Genomic DNA, 23,458 nt, shown 5'->3' with positions numbered 1-23,458 from the left:
GCAAACTGGACGGTTTGCACCTGGGCAAGACCGGAACCTATGTCCTAGGTGGAGTGTTTGCTAGTACTGTTGGGGAGGAGTTAAACTAATATGGCAGGGGGATGGGAATCTATGCAGGGAGACAGAGGGAAGTAAAAAGGGGACAGAAGGAAAAGGTAGGAAGGAGAAAAGCAAGAATGGAGGGCAGAGAAATCAAGGGCAAAAATCAAAAAGGGCCACATTACAACATAATTCTAAAAGGAAAAAGAGTGTTAAAAAAACAAGCCTGAAGGCTCTGAGTCTCAATGCAAGGAACATTCGTAATAAGGTGGACGAATTAACTGCGCAGATAGCTGTTAACAGATATGATGTAATTGGGATTATGGAGACATGGCTCCAGGGTAACCAAGGCTAGGAACTCAACATCCAGGGGTATTCAATATTCAGGAAGGATAGACAGGAAGGAAAAGGAGGTGGGGTAGCGTTAATGGTTAAAGAGGAGGTTAACACAATAGTAAGGAAGGAGATTAGCTTGGATGATGTGGAATCTATATGGGTAGAGCTGTGAAACACCAAAGGGCAGAAAACATTAGTGGGAGTTGTGTACAGACCACTAAACAGTAGCAGGGAGGTTGGGGATAGGATCAAACAGGAAATTAGGGATGCATGCAATAAGGTTGCAGCAGTTATCATGGATGAAATTAACCTGCTTATTGATTGGGCTAACCAAACTGGTAGCAAAATTGTGGTGGAGCATTTCCTGGAGTGTATAAGGGATGGTTTTCTGGACCAATATGGCGAGGAACCAACTAGAGAGCAGGCCATCCTAGACTGGGTTTTGTATAACGAGAGAGGATTAATTAGCAATCTGGTCGTGTGTGGCCCCTTGGGGAAGAGTGACCATAATATGGTCAAATTCTTCATTAAGATAGAGAGCGACACAATTAATTCAGACACTAGGGTCCTGAACTTAAATAAAGGAAACTTCAATGGTATGAGATGTGATTTGGCTAGGATAGACTGGCAAATGATACTTAAAGGTTTGACGGTGGATAGGAAATGGCAGACATTTAAAGATCACATGGATGGATTACAACTATTATACATCCCTGTCTGGCGTAAAAATAAAACAGGAAAGGTGGCTGAACCGTGGCTAACAAGGAAAATTAGGGATAGTGTTAAATCCAAGGAAGAGGCATATAAATTGGCCAAAAAAAGCAGCAAACCTGAGGACTGGGAGAAATTTAGAATACAGCAGAGAAGGACTAAGGGTTTAATTAGGAGGGGGGAAATAGAGTATGAGAGGAAGCTTGCAGGGAACATAAAAACTGACTGCAAAAGCTTCTATAGATATGTGAAGAGAAAAAGTTTAGTGAAAACTAATGTAGGCCCTTGCAGTCAGAATCAGGTGAAATCATAATGGGGAACAAGGAAATGGCAGAACAATTGCGCAAATACTTTGGTTCTGTCTTTACTAAGGAAGACACAAATAACCTCCAAAAAATACTAGGGGACCGAGGGTCTAGTGAGAAGGAGGAACTGAGGGAAATCCTTATTAGTCAGAAAATGGTGTTAGGGAAACTGATGGGATTGAAGGCCGATAAATCCCCAAGGTCTGATTGTCTGCATCCCAGAGTACTTAAGGAAGTGGCCCTAGAAATAGTAGATGCATTGTTGGTCATTTTCCAAAATTCCATTAACTCTGGATCAGTATCTTTGGATTGGAGGGTAGCTAATGTAACCCCACTTTTGAAAAAGGAGGGAGAGAGAAAACAGGGAATATAGACCGGTTAGCCTGACAGCAGTGGTGGAGAAAATGCTGGAATCAATTATTAAAGATGTAATAGCAGCGCATTTGGAAAGCAATGACAGGATCAGTCTGAGTCAGCATGCATTTATGAAAGGGAAATCATGCTTGACAAACCTTCTGGAATTTTTTGAGGATGTAACTAGGAGAGTGGACAAGGGAGAACCAGTGGATGTGGTGTATTTGGACTTTCAAAAGGCTTTTGACAAGGTCCCACACAAGAATTTAGTGTGCAAAATTAAGGCACATGGTATTGGAGGTAATGTATTGATGTGGTAGAGAACTGGTTGGCAGACAAGAAGCAAAGAGTGGGAATAAACAGGTCCTTTTCAGAATGGCAGGCAGTGACTAGTGGGGTGCCACAAGGTTCAGTGCTGGTACCCCAGCTATTTACAATACACATTAATGATTTAGATGACAGTAAGCTGGGTGGCAGTGTGAGCTGTGAGGAGGACGCTAAGAGGCTGTAGGGTGACTTGGACAGGTTAGGTGAATGGGCAAATGCATGGCAGATGCAGAATAATGTGGATAAATGTGAGGTTATCCACTTTGGTGGCAAAAACACAAAGGCAAATTATTATCTGAATGTTGACAGATTACTAAAAGGGGAGGTGCAACAAGACCTGGGTGTCATGGTACATCAGTCACTGAAGGTAAGCATGCAGGTACAGCAGGCAGTAAAGAAGGCAAATGGCATGCTGGCCTTCATAGCGAGAGGATTTGAGTATAGGAGCAGGGATGTCTTACTGCAGTTGTACAGGGGCCTTGGTGAGACCACACCTTGAGTATTGTATGCAGTTTTGGTCTCATAATCTGAGGAAGGATGTGCTTACAATTGAGGGAGTGCAGCAAAGGTTCACCAGACTAATTCCCAGGATGGCAGGACTGACATTTGAAGAAAGTCTGGATCGTCTAGGCTTATACTCACTGGAATTTAGAATAATGAGAGGGGATCTCATAGAAACATATAAAATTATGACGGGACTGGACAGGTTAGATGCAGGAAGAATGTTCCCAATGTTGGAGAAGTCCAGAACCAGGGGTCACTGTCTAAGGATAAGGGGTAAGCCATATAGGACCGAGATGAGGAGAAACATTTTCACCCAGAGCGTGGTGAACCTGTGGAATTCTCTACGAAAGAAAGTTGTTGAGTCCAGTTCTTGTGATATATTCAAGAGGGAGTTAGATGTGGCCCTTATGGCTCAGGGGATCAGGGGATATGGAGAGAAGTCGGGAGTGGGATACTGAGGTTGCATGATCAGCCATGATCAAATTGAATGGCGGTGCAGGCTCTAAGGGCCGAATGACCTAATCCTGCACCTATTTTCTATTTCTATGTTTCTATAGCAGGGTTTGAACTTACATCTCTCGATCATGAGTCTTTGCATTACTAGTTCAGTAACATAACACTATGCTACCATTCCTTCATTATCTGAGGAATTGTGAATGGAATTGAACACTGTGCAATCATCACCGAACATCCCTACTTTTGATCCTATGATGGAGGGATGAAGCAGCTGAAGATGTTTGAGCCAAGGTTACTATCCTGAGGAACTTCTGCAGCAATGTCTTGGTGCTGAGATGATTGGCCTCCAACAATCACAACCATCTCCTTTGTGCTAGGTATGACTCCAGCCAGTGAAGAGTTTTCCCCCTGATTCCCATTGACTTCAATTGTACTAAGGCTCCTTGATTCCATGCTCGGTCAAATGCTGCCTTGATGTCAATGACAGTCACTTTTACCTCACCTCTGGAATTCAGCTCTTTTGTCCATGTTTGGACCAAAGCTGTGATGAGGTCTGGAGCTGAGTGGTCTGGCGGAACCCAAACTGAGCATTGGTGAGCAGGTTAGTGGTGAGTAAGTGCCATTTGATAGCACTGTCGTCAACACCATCCATCAGTTTGCTGATGATTGAGAGTAGACTGATGGGACAGTAATTGATTGGATTGGATTTGTCCCGGAGAGAAGGAGGTCAAGAGGTGGAGAAGTTTGGGCCTAAGTGGCTGAATGCACAATTACCAGTGGAGATGTGAAGGAAGGGGCTGAAGCACAAGAGGCCAGACTCAGAGGAACAAAGAAATCGTGGCAGGGGATCAAAGTGTTGGAGAATTATAGAGATAGGAAGGAGAAAGACATTGGAGGGATTAAAACTCAAGGAGGAGAATTTTAAATTTATTGCACTGGAGGGCCAGTAGCCAATGTACGTTAGCAAGAACAGGGTTGTCGAACTAATCAGGCATGGTGCTGAATAGATTACGAGTGTTGGATGAGCTGACATTATGCAGGTTGAAGGAAGGGAGTCTAAGCTGGAGAGCATTGATATAGTTGAGTCTGAAGTTAGCAACGGCTGGATGAGGGTTTAAAATGTACATGAACTGAAGTAGAGGTGGAGACAGCAATGTTATTAATGTGGAAGTAGTCAAGCTTTATGATGGAGAGGGTATGGTCTCAGAGGATCAGCTCAGGGTTCAATGAAATGCCAAGATTTAATCATAAAATCATAGAAATTTATGGCACAGAAGGAGGCCATTTGGCCTCGCGTGTCTGTGACAGCTGAAAAAGAGCAATCCAGCCTAATCCCACATTCCAGCTCTTGGTCAGTAGCCTTGTAGGTTACGCCACCAAGTGCATATCCAAGTACTTTTTAAATGCAATGAGGGTTTCTGCCTTTACCACCCTTTCAGGCAGTGAGTTCCAGTCCCCACCACCTTCTAGGTGAAAAACGTTCTCTTCAATTCCCCTCTAATCCTTCTACCAATGACTTTAAATCTATGCCTCCTGGTTATTGACCACTCTGCTCAGGGAAATAGGTCCCTATCCATTCTATCTAGGCCCCTTATAACTTTATATACTTCAATTAGGTCTCTCCTCAGCTTTCTGTTCCAATGAAAACAATCCCATCCTATCTGTAAGAAATCGTGGATTGGAAGAAATAACTTGAGACCAAAAAGCCTCATCAGACAGGTGTTAGAATTGAAGAATTCATTCCATGATACAATAGTTAAAGCAACTTGAACAACGTGAACATAAATAACTGAAAGCAGGCAGCTCCAAACATCTGAAGGCCAAGAATGGCATGTCTGATTCCAACCTTGGGAGGATGCAGAGGGGAGTTTCACCCAAGAGTTGATACAAAGAACTCAACAAATCATAAGTTAAGTGGTCCTGCCAATATCCTACAGTGGGCCCACCCCTAAAAAGAGAATAAATGAAAGACCCAGAAGGCGTTTCAGGGCAGACGGTGACGATAAGATCTGTTCGTACCACCAAACGTCTGTCCGATCGGCACTGATAACAGCTACTTGTCATGGTCGTATGTCTACTATGTCTATTCTTATTTGTGTTGTGCTTGACTATATTTGTACTATCGCTCTCTTAATAAATACTTTATAACTCCTAAGACCAATCTTACATATCCAATCTTTCTTCATAGCTACAATTCTCCAGTCCTGGCAACATCCTCGTAAATCTCCTTTGCATGCTCTCTAATGCAATCAAATGTTTTCAGTAATGTTGTGGCCAGAACTGTATGCAGTACTCTAGCTGTGGTCTAACTTGTGTTTTATACAGTTCAAGCATAACCTCCCTGCTCTTATAAGAACTTAAGAACAAAACAATTAGGAGCAGGAGTAGGTCATATCGTCCATCGAGCCTGCTGCGCCACTCAATAAGAACGTGGCTGAACTTCAACCTCAACTCCACTTTCCCGCCCGATCTCCATATCCCTTGATTCCCCATAGAGTCAAAAAATCTATCTATCTAAGCTTTGAATATATTCAACAATTCAGCATCCATTTGTGGTAGATAATTCCAAAGATTCACAACCCTCCGAGTGAAGAAAGTGCTCCTCATCTCAGTCTTTAATGGCTGACCCCTTATCCTGAGACTATGCCCCCTAGATCTAGATGCTCCAGCTAGGGGAAATAACCTCTCAGCATCTACCCTGTTAATCCCCCTATGTTTCAATGAGATCACCCCTTCTAAACTCCAGAGAGTATAGATCCAATCTACTCAATCTGTCCTCATCGGACAATCCTTTCATCCCAGGAATCAGTCTAGTGAACCTTTGTTGCACCGCCTCTAAGGCATGTATGTCCTTTCTCAGATAAGGAGACCAAAACTGTGCATAGAACTCCAGGTGTGGTATCACCAAAGCCCTGTATAATTGTAGTAAGACTTTCTTACTCCTGTACTCCAACCCCCTTCCAACAAAATACAAAACCCTAGTTAGACCACACCTGGAGTACTGAGAACTGTTCTGAGCACCACACCTTAGGAAGGATATATTGGCCTTGGAGGGAGTGCAGCGTAGTTTTACCAGAATGATACGCGGACTTCAAGGGTTAAGTTACAAGGAGAGATTACACAAATTAGGGTTGTACTCCCTCGAATTTAGAAAGGCGGGGTGATCTGATCGAAGTTTTCAATTTATTAAGGGGAACAGATAGGGTAGATTTTGGGAAACTATTTCCTCTTGTTGGGGATTCTAGGATTAGGAGGCATAGTCTAAAAATTAGAGACAGACCTTTCAGGAGTGAAATTAGGAAACAATTCTACACATGAAGGATGGTAGAAGTTTGGAACTCTCCATCTTAAACAGCAATTGATGCGAGATTAATTTTTTACTTTTAATCTGAGATTGATAGCTTTTTGTTAACCAAAGTTATTAAGGGATATGGGCCAAAGGCAGGTATGTGGAGTTAGGTCGGAGATCAGCCATGATCTCATTGAATCGGTTCGAGGGGCTAAATGTTCCTACTCCTGTTCCTATGTTCCTGAAGGCCAATATGCCATTCAACTTCCTAACTGCTTGCTGTACCTGCATGTTAACTCTCTATGTTTCTTGTATTAGGACACCTACATCTCTCTGAACACCACCATTTAATAGTTTCTCATCATTTCAAAAATATTCTGATTTTCTATTCTTCCTACCAAAGTGAATAACCTCCTATTTCCCCACATTATACTCCATCTGCCACGTTATTGCCCACTGACTTAATCTGTCTATATCCCTTTGCAGCCTCTTTGCATCCTCCTCACAGCTTACTTTCCCACCCAGCTTAGTATGATCAGCAAACTTGAATACATTGCACTCAGTTCCTTCATCTAAGTCATTAATAAAGATTGTAAATAGCTTAAGCCCAAGCACTGATCGTTGCAGCACCCCACTACTTACAGCCTGCCAACCGGAAAATGACCCGTTTATCCCTACTCTCTGTTTTCTGTCCATTAACCAATCCTGTATCCATGCTAATATATTACCCCCAGCCCCATCAGCCGTTATCTTACATAGCAACTTTTTATGTGGCACCTTATAAAATGCCTTTTGGAAATCCAAATATACAACATCCACTGGTTCTCCATTATCTACCGTGCTAGTTACAACCTCCAAAAACTCAAATAAATTTATTGAACGTGATTTCCCTTTCATAAAACCTTGCTAATTCTGCCGAATCATATTACATTTTTCGAATTGATTTTTTACCACTTCCATAAGAATGGATTACAGCATTTTCCCAATGATTGATGTCAGGCTAACTGGTCTATAGTTCCCTGCTTTCTCTCTCCCCACTTTCTTGAAAAGCAGTGTTATATTTTCTACCGTCCAATCCACTGGTACTGTTCCAGAATCTAGGGAATTGTGGAAGATCACTACAAATGCATCCACTATCTTTGAACAACAGGGGAATTTTGCCCCTATACTCGGTGCCTCAGCTAATAAAGGAAACTAACCCCTAAACCTTCTTAACCACCTTTACTGTCTGTCCTGTTACCTCAAGAATTTTTGTGGATATGCACTCCAAGGTCCCTCTGTTCCTCTAAACTTCTCAGTATCCTACCATTTATTGTGTATTCCCTTGCCTTGTTAGCCTTCCCCAAATGCATTACCTCACATTATTCTGGTTTGAATTCCTTTTGCCACTTCTGGGTACAGAGGACTCGGGTGAAGACTTTGATGGGGCAGCCTACAGAAGGCTGATGGGTATGCACATTGAAATGCTTGTTGCATTGGCAGGCCTGCCAGAAAGACTGAGTGCAATGTCAAGGAGCTTGGAGGAGTCCAGCACCAAACTTGCACAGGATTTTGCGCAGAATTTGGAGCCGTTGATTTCCAACATTGAATTAATAGCCCATTTAATGCGTACTCCCTTTCCTTGTTAGCCCTCCACAAATGCATGAACTCACACTTCTCCAGATTGAATTCCATTTGCCACTTTTCTACCCACCTGACCAATCCACCGATATTTTCCTGCAGTCTACAGCTTTCTTCCTCACTATCAACCACACGGGCAATTTTTGTATTACCTGCAAACTTCTTAATCATACCCCCTACATTGAAGTCTAAGGGCTTGATTTTCGACTCTCCCATTTTCGGGGTGTTAATTACGGCTGGGCGGTAAAGTTACCACCTGAAAAACATTTGCGCCCTCAACTGGGAAATTCAACAAAAAATGTGGATCCATGATTGCGGCCGTTAAATCAGGCATTACACAATGAACTTTGTGTACTCGAGACGAAAATTGCGGTGTTAAAAACGTTTTGTTGTTATTTAGGGCACTGCAACATAACGTTGTATATTGTTTGGTTTTATTTTGGTAGGGGGAGTTTTTGTCAGTTGTAGTAACATTTATGATTCATCATTTTCCATTGGTGTCTTGTGCATCATTCCAACATTTACCGGAGATGTGCCTTTAATAAGAACACAACAAATAGGAACAGGAGTAGGCCATACGGCCCCTCGAGCCTGCTCCGCCATTCAATAAGATCATGGCTGATCTGATCATGGACTCAGCTCCACTTCCCCACCCGCTCCCCATAACTCCTTATCCCCTTATCGCTCAAGAAACTGTCTATTTCTGTCTTAAATTTATTCAATGTCCCAGCTTCCATAGCTCTCTGAAGGAGCAAATTCCACAGATTTACAATCCTCTGAGAGAAGAAATTCCTCCTCATCTCTGTTTTAAATGGGTGGCCTCTTATTTTAAGATCATGCCCTCTAGTTCGAGTCTCCCCCATCAGTGGGAACATCCTCTCTGCATCCACCTTGTCAAGCCCCCTCATAATCTTATACGTTTCGATAAGATCACCTCTCATTCTTCTGAATTCCAATGAGTAGAGGCCTAACCTACTCAACCTTTCCTCATAAGTCAACCCCCTCATCCCCGGAATCAATCTAGTGAACCTTCTCTGAACTACCTCCAAAGCAAGTATAGCCTTTCATAAATATGGAAACCAAAACTGCACGCAGTATTCCAGGTGTGGCCTCACCAATACCTTGTATAGTTGTAGCAAGACTTCCCTGCTTTTATACTCCATCCCCTTTGCAATAAAGGCCAAGATACCATTGGCCTTTCTGATCACTTGCTGTAGCTGCATACTATCCTTTTACGTTTCATGCACAAGTACCCCCAGGTCCCACTGTACTGCAGCACTTTGCAATCTTTCTCCATGTAAATAATAACTTGCTCTTTGATTTTTTTCTGCCAAAGTGCATGACCTCTCACTTTCCGACATTATACTCCATCTGCCAAATTTTTGCCCACTCACTTAGCCTGTCTATGTCCTTTTGCAGATTTTTTGTGTCCTCCTCACACATTGCTTTTCCTCCCATCTTTGTTTCATCAGCAAACTTGGCTACGTTACACTCAGTCCTTTCTTCCAAGTTGTTAATACAGATTGTAAATAGTTGGGGTCCCAGCACTGATCCCTGCGGCACCCCACTAGTTATTAGTTACCAATCAGAGAATGAACCATTTATCCCGACTCTCTATTTTCTGTTAGTTAGCCAATCCTCTATCCATGCTAATATATTACCCCCAACCCCGCGAACTTTTATCTTGTTATGTGGCACCTTGTCAAATGCCTTCTGGAAGTCCAAATACACCACATCCACTTGTTCCCCTTTATCCACCCTGTTCGTTACATCCTCAAAGAACTCCAGCAAACTTGTCAAACATGACTTCCCCTTCACAAATCCATGCTGACTCTGCCTGACCGAATTTTGCTTATCCAAATGTCCTACTACTGCTTCTTTAATAATGGACTCCAACATTTTCCCAATCACAGATGTTAGGCTAATTGGTCTACGGTTTCCTGCATTTTGTCTGCCTCCTTTTTTAAATGGGGGCGTAACATTTGCAGTTTTCCAATCTGCTGGGACCTACCCAGAATCCAGGGAATTTATGGGGGCACATAGAATTACAATATTAGCTCCATCCCTCAGTTTCCTTCACTTAGGAGAGTCAGTCCATTACGAGCTGGCGACATGCGACTCTTGGTCCGGCAGCACCTCCACGCTGCCTCCCCCGTGGATGGGGTGGTTATCCAATCGGGACCGCGCCCGGCTCCTCTTCATCATCCTCCTCTTCCTGACGTGGGCATACAATCCCCACTGGCCAGGCCTGGCCCCTCATGATGGCCAAGCTGTGCAACATGCAGCACACCACAATGAAATCGAATACTTGTTGAGGAGAGTATTGAAGGCTGCCTCCAGAGCGGTCCAGACATCGGTCTGCCTGTAGGAGATGGCATATCTTTGTCAGCACTTCCTTTCGGAGGCGCAGCCTTCTCACACACTGCTTGTCAGAGAGCTGGAGGTATGAGCGTTGATGCCTGTAAATCCGTGAGGTGTATGTCCTCCTCCCCAGACGTCTCCGGCCTCTCCTTATCCGTGTGCTGACATGGCCAAGAACCTTTCTTCTAGCTTGATGGCACCTAGCAATAGCATGGAACATGACACGCTGGTGAACTAGTAATGACCCCATTACATTTTCTCTCTCACCTTGTCATCATCATAGGCAGTCCCTCGAAATCGACAAAAACTTGCTTCCATTCTAAAATTGAGTTCTCAGGTGGCTGTACAGTCCAATACTGGAATTACAGTCTCTGTAACAAGTGGGGCAGACAGTGGTTGAAGGAAAGGGTGGGTGGGGTGTCTGATTTGCCGCACGCTCCTTCCGCTGTCTGCGCTTGGTTTCTGCATGCTCTCGGCCACGAAACTCAAAGTGCTCAGTGCCCTCCTCGTTGCTCTTCCTCCACTTTGGGCAGTCTTGGGCAGTCTTGACAATATCTCATGCAAGAGAATGGTGTGAAAAATCAAAGCACATGGTATTGTGGGTAATGTACTGACATGGATAGAGAACTGGTTGGCAGACAGGAAGCAGAGAGTCGGGATAAATGGGTCCTTTTCAGAATGGCAGACAGTGACTAGTGGAGTGCCACAGGGCTCAGTGCTGGGACCCCAGCTCTTTACAATATTACATTAATGATTTAGATGAAGGAATTGTGTGTAATATCTCTAAGTTTGCAGATGACACTAAACTGGGTGGCGGTGTGAGCTATGAGGAGGACGCTAAGAGGCTGCAGGGTGACTTGGACAGGTTAGGTGAGTGGGCAAATGCATGGCAGATGCAATATAATGTGGATAAATGTGAGGTTATCCACTTTGGTGGCAAAAATACGAAGGCAGAATATTATCTGAATGGCGGCAGATTAGGAAAAGGGGAGGTGCAATGAGACCTGGGTGTCATGGTTCATCAGTCATTGAAAATTGGCAAGCAGGTACAGCAGGCGGTGAAGAAGGCAAATGGCATGTTGGCCTTCATAGCTTGGTGACTTGAGTATAGGAGCAGGGAGGTCTTACTGCAGTTGTACAGGGCCTTGGTGAGGCCTCACCTGGAATATTGTGTTCAGTTTTGATCTCCTAATCTGAGGAAGGACGTTTTTGCTACTGAGGGAGTGCAGCAAAGGTTCACCAGACTGATTCCCAGGATGGCTGGACTGACATATGAGGAGAGACTGGATCGACTGGGCCTGTATTCACTGGAGTTTAGAAGGATGAGAGGGGATCTCATAGAAACATATAAGATTCTGATGGGACTGGACAGGTTAGATGCGGGAAGAATGTTCCCGATGTTGGGGAAGTCCAGAACCAGGGGACACAGTTTTAGGATAAGGGTTAGGCCATTTAGGACTGAGATGAGGAGAAACTTCTTCACTCAGAGAGTAGTTAACCTGTGGAATTCCCTGCCGCAGCGAGTTGTTGATGGCAGTTCATTGAATATATTCAAGAGGGAGTTAGATATGGCTATGGGGATCAAAGGGTATGGAGAGAAAGCAAGAAAGGGGACTGAGGGAATGATCAGCCATGATCTTATTGAATGGTGGTGCAGGCTCGAAGGGCTGAATGAGCCTACTTCTGCACCTATTTTTCTATGTTTTCTAAGCACAACCTTTTTTCCCAGCGTTGTCAGTTTTAAATCAGCATAGGAGGCTTTATAAACATTCCTGGTGAATCCCAGAAGGTGGTGTCACCAAGTAATTAATATTTTATTCAGAAATAATGTAGACAATTTTCTCAAGTCAGGAAATTGTAGGATTGGGTAATTTTTTATTTTATTTATTCGTTCATGGGATGTGGGCATCACTGGCAAGGCTGGCATTTATTGCCCATTCCTAATTGCCCTCAGGAAGATGGTGTTAAGCCACCTTATTGAACATTTTCAGTCCTTGTGAAGGTTCCCCACAGTGCTTACTTTGTCGTAGCAGTTTGTTACAACTGAGCGACTTGCTAGGCCATTTCAGAGGGGCAGTTAAGAGTCAACCACATTGCTGTGGGTCTGGAGTCACATATAGGCCAGACCAGGTAAGGGTGGCAGATTTTCTTCCCTAAAGGACATTAGTGAACCAGATGGGTTTTTATGATGGGTTTTCATGGTCACCATTACTGAGACTAGCGGTTTTTTAAAGTTCCTGATTTATTTAAGTGACTGAATTTAAATTCCCCAGCTGCCGTAGTGGGATTTGAACTCACATCTCTAGATTATTCTTCCAGGCCTCTGGATTACTAGTCCAATAGCATAAGCACTATGCTACCGTATTAGTGAGAAACAATTATAAAGCTTACTTGCAAAATTACCTGGCTTCATTTGCACGTTCTCCCTGTGCTACTGGTGAGCACTGTTGGAAAACTATTGCGCACTTACCTGTGCTTATCAAGGGAAAGGCTCATTGTGTAATAGTTTCTGAAGTTTTGGCGATTAAATAGGCAGGGTACAAAATTTGTTTCTCCCTTCTGAAGTAGTGAACTATGAAAGTGCTCTGCAATCATGGTAGCAAATCATTATAATTAGAAGTCATAAGACAGCGAGCTGATGAACATCAATTACTATTGTAGTTGCTGCAGTTATGCCATTTTAATGTAAGAAGGTCAGCCACATGCTTTTTAATTACACGTATAGTTTGAATCAGTTCTGTTGGCCCAGTATTTTAAGTTCTATGTTGTGGAAATTTTATTGAGAAACTCAATGAGATGGAAATCATAATCACATTCTTTATACTCACATTTATGATTTTGCTACAAATAGCAACCAGGAGTGACCTTCATCTGGAGTGTCTTGCAAGTAAGTGACATGTTTAATCCCACATTTACAAAGTGGTTCTTCTTTTCATTGGATTCAAACTGACATTCAAGAACCGAGATCATAACCACTGTCAGTTCAACGGGAAGATACATCAAAATCACAGAGTTCAAAAAGGAACTAACGACTAATTTAAATTCAAAATAAAGTCTACCACTGCTAGATCACAAGATCACAAGATAAACTATGGATGAGTAAGGCCATTTGATTCATCTACGTTCATCCATCTAGAAAGACTCTACAGTTCTCCCGTCATAGTGTCTAATTATGTCTTAAATAAATCCATTGATGCCTCTATTACACTATTTGCAAGTAGGGACGAATGGGAAAGCAACACATCTCACTCCTTTTCTGTGAGAGCCTGTCTCTGTTTAGGAGTCTATTCCATATATTGGTGGCTGCTTGTGTAAAGAAGACCGGACTTGTGCTGGTGCTCAGAGGACGGGATCGGAGACGGGTCACCTGTTAAATTTAAAATGATTGACAGCAGGTTGGGACCTCGCTGTTAACCCGCCGCCACGCTACTTTCCCAGATGTCGGGTCTGTCAGCGCTGAACAGACCCGCCACTCAGCAGCGGGGAAAGCAATTTAGGTCATTATGATCTTGTTAAGAGTCTATTAAAAACATTTTGAGCTGAACTTACCATTTTACCAGGTTGTCCATGAGGTTTATGTGCTCGGTGATCACATCAGGTAAGAACGCAATAGTTGTGTGACCACATGAATTCATTTGTTTACTTGACAGCTTCAATTGTGCTATAAAAGCTCCAATCTCTTTCCAAGATCAAAAGCTGTTGCTTACTGCATTTGAAAAGCACACTGAGCTTTATGCAGGTTGCAAGTCTTTGGAACAATCTCTCTATCCAGTGTCACCTCATTGGAACAACCCCTCTCACCATTGACAGATCGCTTCTGTCAATCGAAGTTCACCTGCCATTTATTCCATCAGCCCTTGAAACGATCTCACCTTGGTCCGCAGAATCCCACCACGATCAGCTTCAACACCAGCTGCACGAGGCAGCAGCAGCACTAACAACAACACCAACCTTCTCTGCAATCAACTGATGCTGCACAGGACACAGGGCATCAGCACCCGACCATATTGTTGCCTGAGACATCAGGGATGGCCTCATCATAGGCAGGTTTACTTCATTTGATGCTGTACATCCTGGCTGCCACATGATGCACTAAGTTGGCACTACCCCACACCAACAACATAAAGCATCCCTACAATGCCAAAGCCATTCCTTTCACACTCATCACCATTGTGGGGGGGTACTGTTATGGCTCACCATTCACTACAACTCACTAAGCCACTTCCAAATATGCACACAAATCTGTCCAAGAACACAAAGTGTTGAAAATAAAGATTTCAATATTTGACAGCACATTAACAGAAACTTTACATGAACATTGGCTAAAACATCCAAGTGCCTACCCTTGTGTGTTGTTAGTTGGTATGATTGCACGAAGATGAGGGTGAGTCTGAGGGGTGGCTAGTGAGATGGGAAGTGATAATGTAGATAGAGAGGGATGGGTGGAGATGCAAGGTAAGTTGATGTGAGTAAGGATGTGCAGGAGTAGGGTAGGGAAGGCAGAGTGATTGGGATGTGATGAGTGGCACAGCAGGAAGAAGAGGTTGAGAGAGGCTTTGCAGTAACGTCTTGTGATCTACTGAGATCATTGAAAGGTTTGCGCCACTGCAGCCTGGTCCTCCTAACATCCCTGCTTGTGTCCTCCTGTGCAACGTGTAACTAGTCTGCGTTGATCTCCTGGGGAGGTCTCTTCCGCCCATGGGAAGGGAAAAGAACCTCCCTGTGTACCGTGACTCCCTCCATATGCATGTGGAGGGAGTCATGGGAGAACCTGTGTGCAGCCCTTTTTGCAGTGCTTGTCAGTGTTTACAGCACCTCACTGCTGTAGAACACTGATAGCGCAACTGTCAAAGTAAATTTGGACATGGTCCCTTTATGGAAACCGGCTGATGACGCATCATCAAATGACGTCATCAGACCTGCTTCCTTCAATTGGCTGGAAAACGCGCTGGGCGGGCTTAACAAGCCCAGTCAGCGTAAAATCATTTCTGCACAGCGGGCTGGAGCCAACAGCAAGGTGGAGACCCGACACCGAGCCCAGCTGCACCGGATCCGCCAAGGTATGGAAAATCGTGGCCTTCCTGATATTAGTCTTAAATTTATCTTTTACTAATTTGATCCGGTGTTCTCTTATCCTATTCACATGGTTTATTTTGAATGAATGCATCTTTTTAATACTGTTTACGACCTCATCACCTCTAAAAAAAAAATTACCTATCATTTGTCTTCTTCCAAGGTTGAAAAGACAATTTTTCCTCTCGTTCATCATAATGCAATCCTCTGTTGCTCATTTTCTTCCTATGTACAGTAATTTACACTTGCCTCTATTAGAAGCTCAGTGACATTTTCTGTTTTCCGTCCTGTAGTAAGTCTAATTTTAATGGTGAACTCATGTTAGCAAATGTGCTGCGGAAAAAAAAAATCGTCTACGCCGGGGAATTTTTCCTTTAAAGGTTATTTTATATCTGGTAAGGTAGATTCATATTGTCTGTTTTAAATGTTTTGATTTTTTTTTTTGATCATAATTCTTCCTATTCTGGTGGGAAGAGTGTCTTGTCAGTCTGTGTTCTAGTCAGAGGGAGAATATGTCGGTTTAGGATGGAAGAATGGGTGGGGGGAGGAATAGATCTATCACAATTTCTGCCAGCAGCAGAGTATGACTGTACCTGATCACACATCACTCTATTTTGTTTGCAGATCTTAGATTAAGTTTTGGAGCACTGGAGCATGACATAAATCTGAAGCTTGAATTAATCTGAAATTGCAAAGTGGCCTGACCACTAGAGGTACAAGAAAAGACATTGGAAACATTACAAGAGAAAAAGTGAATAATATGATGAAAGGAATAAGTTAAACACTTTAATTTTATCCCTCTTTAATTTACCTCATCTCTGACCTATGTTTTATGTCGGTCGATGCCTTTATTTCAGAACAGTGAAGGCAGCTTAGCTGCAAGTGGATAAATTGTATCTCACCATAAAGGTTCCACAAATGAGTTGTTCCTTACCGGTTCATAGGCAGAGCTGGCTTCATTCTTTCTCCTCCAATAGATCTATCTTGTAACGTTTTTTTAAATTGCCTGGTAGAAAATTAAAATAAAACATTCTGAGGATTTGAGGAACTGCATTTTTTTTAAACTGCATTTTTTGACAAACTTAGTTTCAATTTAACTTAAAGTATCAAATCACAGAGAAGAAAAATACCAAGGGCATCACCCATTGTGTAAAAAAAATAGCGTTCTGTTATTGAAATTTGTCCTTTCCTACTTTTCAGTTTAGAGACAATTCTCAAAACAAAAAAAATCAACAATTGTAAATAAAATATTAGAGATAGAAATAGTCTGGGCCCAAACTCAGTGCTGCAATTCCATTATTGGCCCCAAATTTGCGATGGGTAATAACAGCGAATGAACAGCGTGTGCTGTCATTACCCCTTTGAAATGTTAAGATTTAGTGCGTGCGCATCCTAATGCAGAAAGCCTGACGTTGCAGTCAGTCATTCGCTGCTCCGACATTGGCTGTGCTGTGGCTATATCATTTTAAGTGTCACTCGTGTCTCGGTCTTGCCTCTCGCCTCTTAGTCAGAATGTTGTGATTTCAAGTCCCACTCCAGGGACTTAAAAACAAAATTTAAGTTGATACTTCAGTGCAGAGCTGAGGGAGTGCTGTAATGACAGAGATGTCATCTTTCGGATGAAATTTTAAACCGAGGTCTTGTCTTCCGTCAGGTGAATGTAAAAGATCCAGTGATACTATTTGAAGAAGAGCAGCAGTGTTCTGGCTAATATTTATCTGTTAACAAACATCACTGGAAAACATTATCTGGTTATTACCACATTACAATTTGTGGGATCTTACTGTGCACAATTTGGTTGTCACATTTCCTACATTACAACACTGAGTATACTTCAAAAGTACTTCATTGGCTGTCCTGAGGTTGTGAAAGGTTTTCTTTCTTTACATCCCCAGGATTTGGGATGGAATCAATGCCCTTCACAGTCTGCAGCCACGAATAGAATAATGGAATCATAGAATGATTACAGCACAGAAGGAGGCCATTCGGCCCTTCAAGCCTGTGCCGGCTCTCTGCAAGAGCACTTCAGCTAGTCTCACTCCCCCTGCCCTTTCCCCATAGCCTTGCAATTTTTTTTCCTTCAGGTATTTATCCAATTCCCTTTTGAAAGCCACAATATAATTTGCCTCTCGCATCCTTTGAGGCAGTGTATTCCAGATCCTCACCACTCGCTGCATAAAAAAGTTTTTCCTCATGTCGCCTTTGGTTCTTTTGCCAATCACCTTAAATCTGTGTCTTCTGGTTCTCGAGCCTTCCGCCAATGGGAGCAGTTTTTCTCTATCTACTCTGTCTAGAGCCCTCATGATTTTGAACACCTTTATCAAATCTCCTCCCAACCTTCTCTGCTCCAAGGAGAACAATCCCAACTTCTCCAATCTATCCACATAACTGAAGTCCCTCATACCTGGAAACATTCTTGTAAATCTTTTCTGCACCCTCTCTAAGGCCTTTACTTCCTTCCTAAAGTGCAAGGCCCAGAATAGGACACAATACTCCGGTTGAGGCCGAACCAGTGTTTTATAAAGGTTCATCATAACTTCCATGATTTTGTATGCTGTGCCTCTATTTAAAAAGCCCAGGATCCCGCATGCTTTTTAACCACTTTCTCAATATACCCTGCCATCTTCAACGATTTGTGCCGATATACCCCCAGGTCTCCCTGTTTATGCACTCTTTAGAATTGTACCCTTTAGTTTATAATGCTTCTTCTTCCTACCAGAAGGTATGACTTTGCACTTTCCTGCGTTAAATTTCATCTGCCACTTGTCTGTCCGTTCCACCAGCCTGTCCATATTCTCTTGAAGTGTGTCACTATCGTCTTCACTGTTCACTATACTTCCAAGTTTTGTGTTATCTGCAAATTTTGAAATTGTGCCCTGTACACCCACATCCAAGTCATTAATATATATTAAGAAAAGCAGTGGTCCTAGTACCAACCCTTGGAGAACACCTTTTCTCCAGTCTGAAAAACAACCATTCACTATTACTCTTTGTTTCCTGCCACTGAGCAAATTTTGAATCCATGCTGCCACTGTCCCTTTTATTCCATGGGCTTCAACTTTGCTGGCAAGCCTTTTATGTGGCACTTTATCAAACGCCTTTTGGAAGTCCATGTACACCACATCAACCGCATTGCCCTCATCAACCCTCTTTGTAACCTCATCATAAAACTCAATCAAGTTAGCTAAACTCGATTTGCTTTCAACAAAACTGTGCTGGCTTTCCTTAATTAATCCACACTTGTTGAAGTGATTGTTAATTTTGCCCTGGATTATTGTTTCTAGAAGTTTTCCCACTACCGAAGTTAAGCTGACTGGTCTGTAGTTACTGGGTTTATCCTTACGGGTTTATCCCCATCTGCCCTCTCAGGTGGACGTAACCGATCCCATGACACTATTTGGAAGAAGAGCAGGGGAGTTATCTCCGGTGTCCTGGTCAATATTTATCCCTCAATTAACATAACAAAATCAGATTATCTGGTCATTATCACATTGCTGTTTGTGGGAGTTGCTGTGCGCAAATTGGCTGCCGCCTTTCTCACATTACAACAGTGATTACACTGCAAAGGTATTTCATTGGCTGTAAAGTGCTTTGAGATATCCAGTGGTCATGAAAGGAGCAAAATAAATGTAAGTCTTTCTTTTTCTTTCTTTTACAACCTTTTTTGAACAATTCTCCAATCCTCTGGCATTATTAAGGAAGCAGTAGTGGGACATTTGGAAAAAGATGATTCAATCAAGCAGTGTCAACATGGTTTTATGAAATGGAAGTCATGTTTGACAAATTTGCTAGAGCTCTTTGAGGATGTAACGAGCAGGGTGGATAAGGGGGAACCAGTGGATGTGGTGTATTTAGATTTCCAGAAGGCATTCGATAAGGTACCACATAAGAGGTTACTGCACAAGATAAAAGCTCACAGGGTTGGGGGTAATATATTAGCATGAATAGAGGATTGGCTAACTAACAGAAAACAGAGAGTCAGGATAAATGGGTCATTTTCCAGTTGGCAAACTGTGACTAGTGGGGTGCCACAGGGATCGGTGCTGGGTCCTCAACTATTTACAATCTATATTAATGACTTGGATGAAGGGACTGAGTGTAATGTAGCCAAGTTTGCTGATGATACAAAGATGGGTGGGAAAGCAAATTGTGAGGAGGACACAAAAAATCTGCAAAGGGATATAGACGGGCTAAGTGAGTGGGCAAAAATTTGGAGTATAATGTGGGAAAATGTAAGGTTAGCCACTTTGGCAGAAATAATAGAAAAGAAAATTATAATTTAAATGGAGAAAAATTGCAAAGTGTTGCACTACAGAGAGACCTGGGGGTCCTTGTGCATGAAACACAAAAAGTTAGTATGCAGGTACATCAAGTAATCAGGAAGGCAAATGGAATGTTGGCCTTTATTGGGGGGATAGAATATAAAAGCAGAGAAGTCCTGCTACAACTGTACAGGGTATTGGTGAGGCCACACCTGGAGTACTGTGTACAGTTTTGGTCTCCATATTTAAGGAAGGATATACTTGCACTGGAGGCTGTTCAGAGAAGGTTCACAAGGTTGATTCTAGGGCTGAGGGGGTTGACTTATGAGGATAGGTTGAGTAGGTTGGGCCTATACACATTGGAGTTCAGAAGAATGAGAGGTGATCTTATTGAAACTTATGATAATGAGGGGGCTCGACAAGGTGGATGCAGAGAGGATATTTGCACTCATAGGGGAAACTAAAACTAGGGGACATAGAATAAGGGGCTTCCCATTTAAAACTGAGATGAGGAGAAATTTCTTCTCTCAGAGGGTTGTAAATTTATGGAATTCTCTGCCTCAGAGAGCTGTGGAGACTGGGTCATTGAATATACTTAAGGTGGCAATAGACAGATTTTTGAGCAATAAGAGAGTAAAGGATTATGGGGGGTGGGCAGGGAAGTGGAGCTGAGTCCATGATCAGATCAGCCATGATCTTATTAAATGGCGGAGCAGGCTCGAGGGGCCAAATGGCCTATTCCTGCTCCCATTTCTTAGGTTCTTATGTTGTTGTGTACCCCTATATCTAAGGAAGATTGGAAGATTATGGCCTCTGCAATTTCCACCTTTACTTCCCTCAGTATAAATTTTGGGGAACTTAGGGGATATGGGGATAGTGCAGGACAGTGGAGTTGAGGTAGAAGATCAGCCATGATTTTGTTGAACAGCTGAGAAGGTTTGAAGGGCTAAATGGCCTACTTCAGCTCCTATTTCTTCTGTTCTTATGTTCTTAGATGCAAAGTACTCATTCGTACTTTAGCCATGCTCTCTGCCTCCATGTGTAGGTCTCCATTTTGGTCTCTAATCAGCCCCACACTCTTCTTACTACCTGTTTTCTATTTATATGCCTTTGGAAGACTTTTGGATTCCCTTTTATGTTGTCTGCCAACCTATTATAGTCTCTCTTTGCCCCTCTTATTTCCTTTTTCACTTCCCCTCCGAACTTTCTATATTCAACCTGGTTCTCACTTGTATTCTCAACCTCATCTTCATCCTACTCTCTATCTCTTTTGTCATCCAGTGAGTCCTGAATTTGGTTGCCCTACCTTTACCTCTTGTCGGAATGTACATCAACTGTAGCTGAACTATTTCCTCTTTAAAGGCAGTCTTAGATTCCAATTCACCCGGGCCAGATCCATTCTCAATCCACTGAAATAGGCCTTGCTCTAATTAAGTATTTTTACTCTAGATTTTCCATGTCCTTTTCCATAGTGAATCTAAACCCTATGATACTATGATCACTGTTCCCTAAATGTTCCCCTACTGACACTTGCTTCACTTGACCCACCTCATTCCCCAGAGCCAGATCCAGCAATGCCTCATTGGGCTGGAAACATACTGATCAAGAAAGTTCTTCTGAACACACTTTAGAAATTCTTCTCCCTCTCTGCCCTTTACACCCCTTTGTCTTCTTTTAATTCTTTAAAATTCAGGCTTTTGCAAAGCTGAAACCAAGACCACATCAACATAAACCACCAGGAATCGTGGCCTGAGCCATACTACACCACGAGAAATTGGCTGCCTATTGCTGTCTACTAGAATTGGCAAATATCAGATTCATCTTTTCTCCTCTCCCAACACCCAAGGAGCAAACCCATAAACCACTTCTCCCCACACCAGATTTAAACCAATAATGTATAAAAAGTGCATTCGTTGTTGCTTTGCCCAGCTCACAATAAACAGGCTTCCTATTACAACAGAGTATTAAAGAGTACAGGAGTTGTCTATGTGCAGATGTGTATCCTGCTGTTTGGCGAAAGAACCAAATTAACTGAAAGCACACTAAACAGTTAAACATTGATTCGATTATTGTGATCTAATATTAGAATTAGTACAACCTAAATCAATATCAATGCTGTAGTTAGCTATCACAATGCTGGTAAAAAAATTACTGGCATTATATCAACAAAATAGACACTACAGATGTAAAGGATGTGAGGTATCCAAAATGGTCAGCTGATTATAGGTCTTTAACATGCAGCATAACTATTGTATTCCATCCATGCTAAAGACATTGATAGGTAAATACTTGTCGTTGCTTTTAGTTTTCTCTGCACTTTGATTCCCTGATTCTAGTTCTGAATTACTTGAAATGTAACCATGGGCATTGTGAATTGACTCCTAATTGTAAAAACCTCGACCTATGACTTTCATATACCCACGGAAAATATCAACTCAGAATTCTTGAGTTATGCCTCGTCCCCATGTAATGGTTAATAGAAACATGAAATCTATAGAATTTATTAGTTTATTTTTTTTATCACCGGTAGACAATGCAATGACAGCCATGGCCTGCACGTGTTGGATTCTTGTACAAATGATTGTTTTAGCATTTGGCATGATCTGATTCCAACTTCATCACTGGTGTGTGAAAGTCTCATATGTTCACTGCTGCCTGAACATAACTTCCACCATTCTGCGATTTGACCACATTTTTATGAATGCTACTAATAGCTCCTACTGTTCATCATGGCTATCTGCACAATTAAAAATAAACAAAAGGGCAGCTACATTTTTCCATAGCTGGAGAAAATAAAACGCTCCACGTGTATTTTGTTATGCAGAGCACTGGGCTGGGAAGTGGCTCAAGGTTATTTGTTCCATTGTGGTTATTGAACCAGTGTGCTTCATATTTCCTATTTGATAAGATCTCTATACTTGCTTTCGTTGATAATGATCAGTTTCATTTTCATCAGCACTGCAGTCACTTAGCTGTCATTGCAACCCACCTCTATTAGCCAGTGCAGTAACCCCAGCCTCACCAGTCACTTTGACCCCTTGATTGTTCCCAATGAATACTGTAATTCACTGCCGATAGTTTTCTTTTCTCCACTGCCATTTATTATCAGTGCATCGATTTTCTTTCAGATCTACGGGTCACAATTTATATATGGTGCAATCTCATTTGCACGGAAAGCCGTTAGTACAAACTTCCTATGACAACAAACTTTTCTCTTGGCTGCCAGTGAAGTTTCATTAGTAGAGAGGAAAGGGCAAACATTTACGAGATGATTCCCTAACTCATGCTTCAGCTGAGTTTGTGCAAAAAAGTTCAAGTGTATCAATACACTTCACCAGAGTAACTTTTGAGTACCTGTCACAAGAGTGCAGTTCTGTAGAAGAAACCTTATTGGAAATGGCAGTTTGGCTCAGTGGTCGCACTCTCACCTCAGTCAGAAGATTGTAGGTAAATTGGATAGCCCCCGAAAACGGGCGGTGGGGATGGTGATGCGCAATTTACCCACACCCGTTGATTGCAATGCACTGACACTGAAGGAATGTTGGGAAATGTACGCCAAGCGATTGGAGGTGCTGCCTTTTAGATGAGATGTTAAACTAAGGTCCAGTTCACCAGTTCAGGTGAGTGTAAAAGAGCAGGGGAGTTCTCCGGTGTTCTGACCAACAGTTATCTCTCAACCAACACCAATAAAACAGATATTCTGATCATTTATCTAATTTGTTGTTTGTAGGATCTTGCCGTGGTCAAACTGGCTGCCTTGTTTGCCTGCATAACAACAGTGAGTATATCTCAAAAATAATTAATTGAATGCAAAGCACTTC

The 23,458-nt window shown here is 42.5% G+C and overlaps 1 protein-coding gene across 1 annotated transcript in view; it reads right to left on the bottom strand.

Annotated features, from left to right (window-relative positions):
• The window catches only part of LOC139233167 (cytokine-dependent hematopoietic cell linker-like), a 190,060-nt gene that overhangs the window by 129,461 nt on the left and 37,141 nt on the right, over window positions 1-23,458 (bottom strand). The window contains exon 3 of the mRNA XM_070863766.1: window positions 16,310-16,381. Coding sequence (XP_070719867.1) covers window positions 16,310-16,381 — 72 coding nt within the window. The remainder of the gene's footprint in view (window positions 1-16,309; window positions 16,382-23,458) is intronic.

This window comes from Pristiophorus japonicus, chromosome 2 (assembly GCF_044704955.1).
Source record: "Pristiophorus japonicus isolate sPriJap1 chromosome 2, sPriJap1.hap1, whole genome shotgun sequence".
Lineage (NCBI taxonomy): Eukaryota > Metazoa > Chordata > Chondrichthyes > Pristiophoridae > Pristiophorus > Pristiophorus japonicus.
This window is presented reverse-complemented; position numbering and strand designations above follow the sequence as displayed.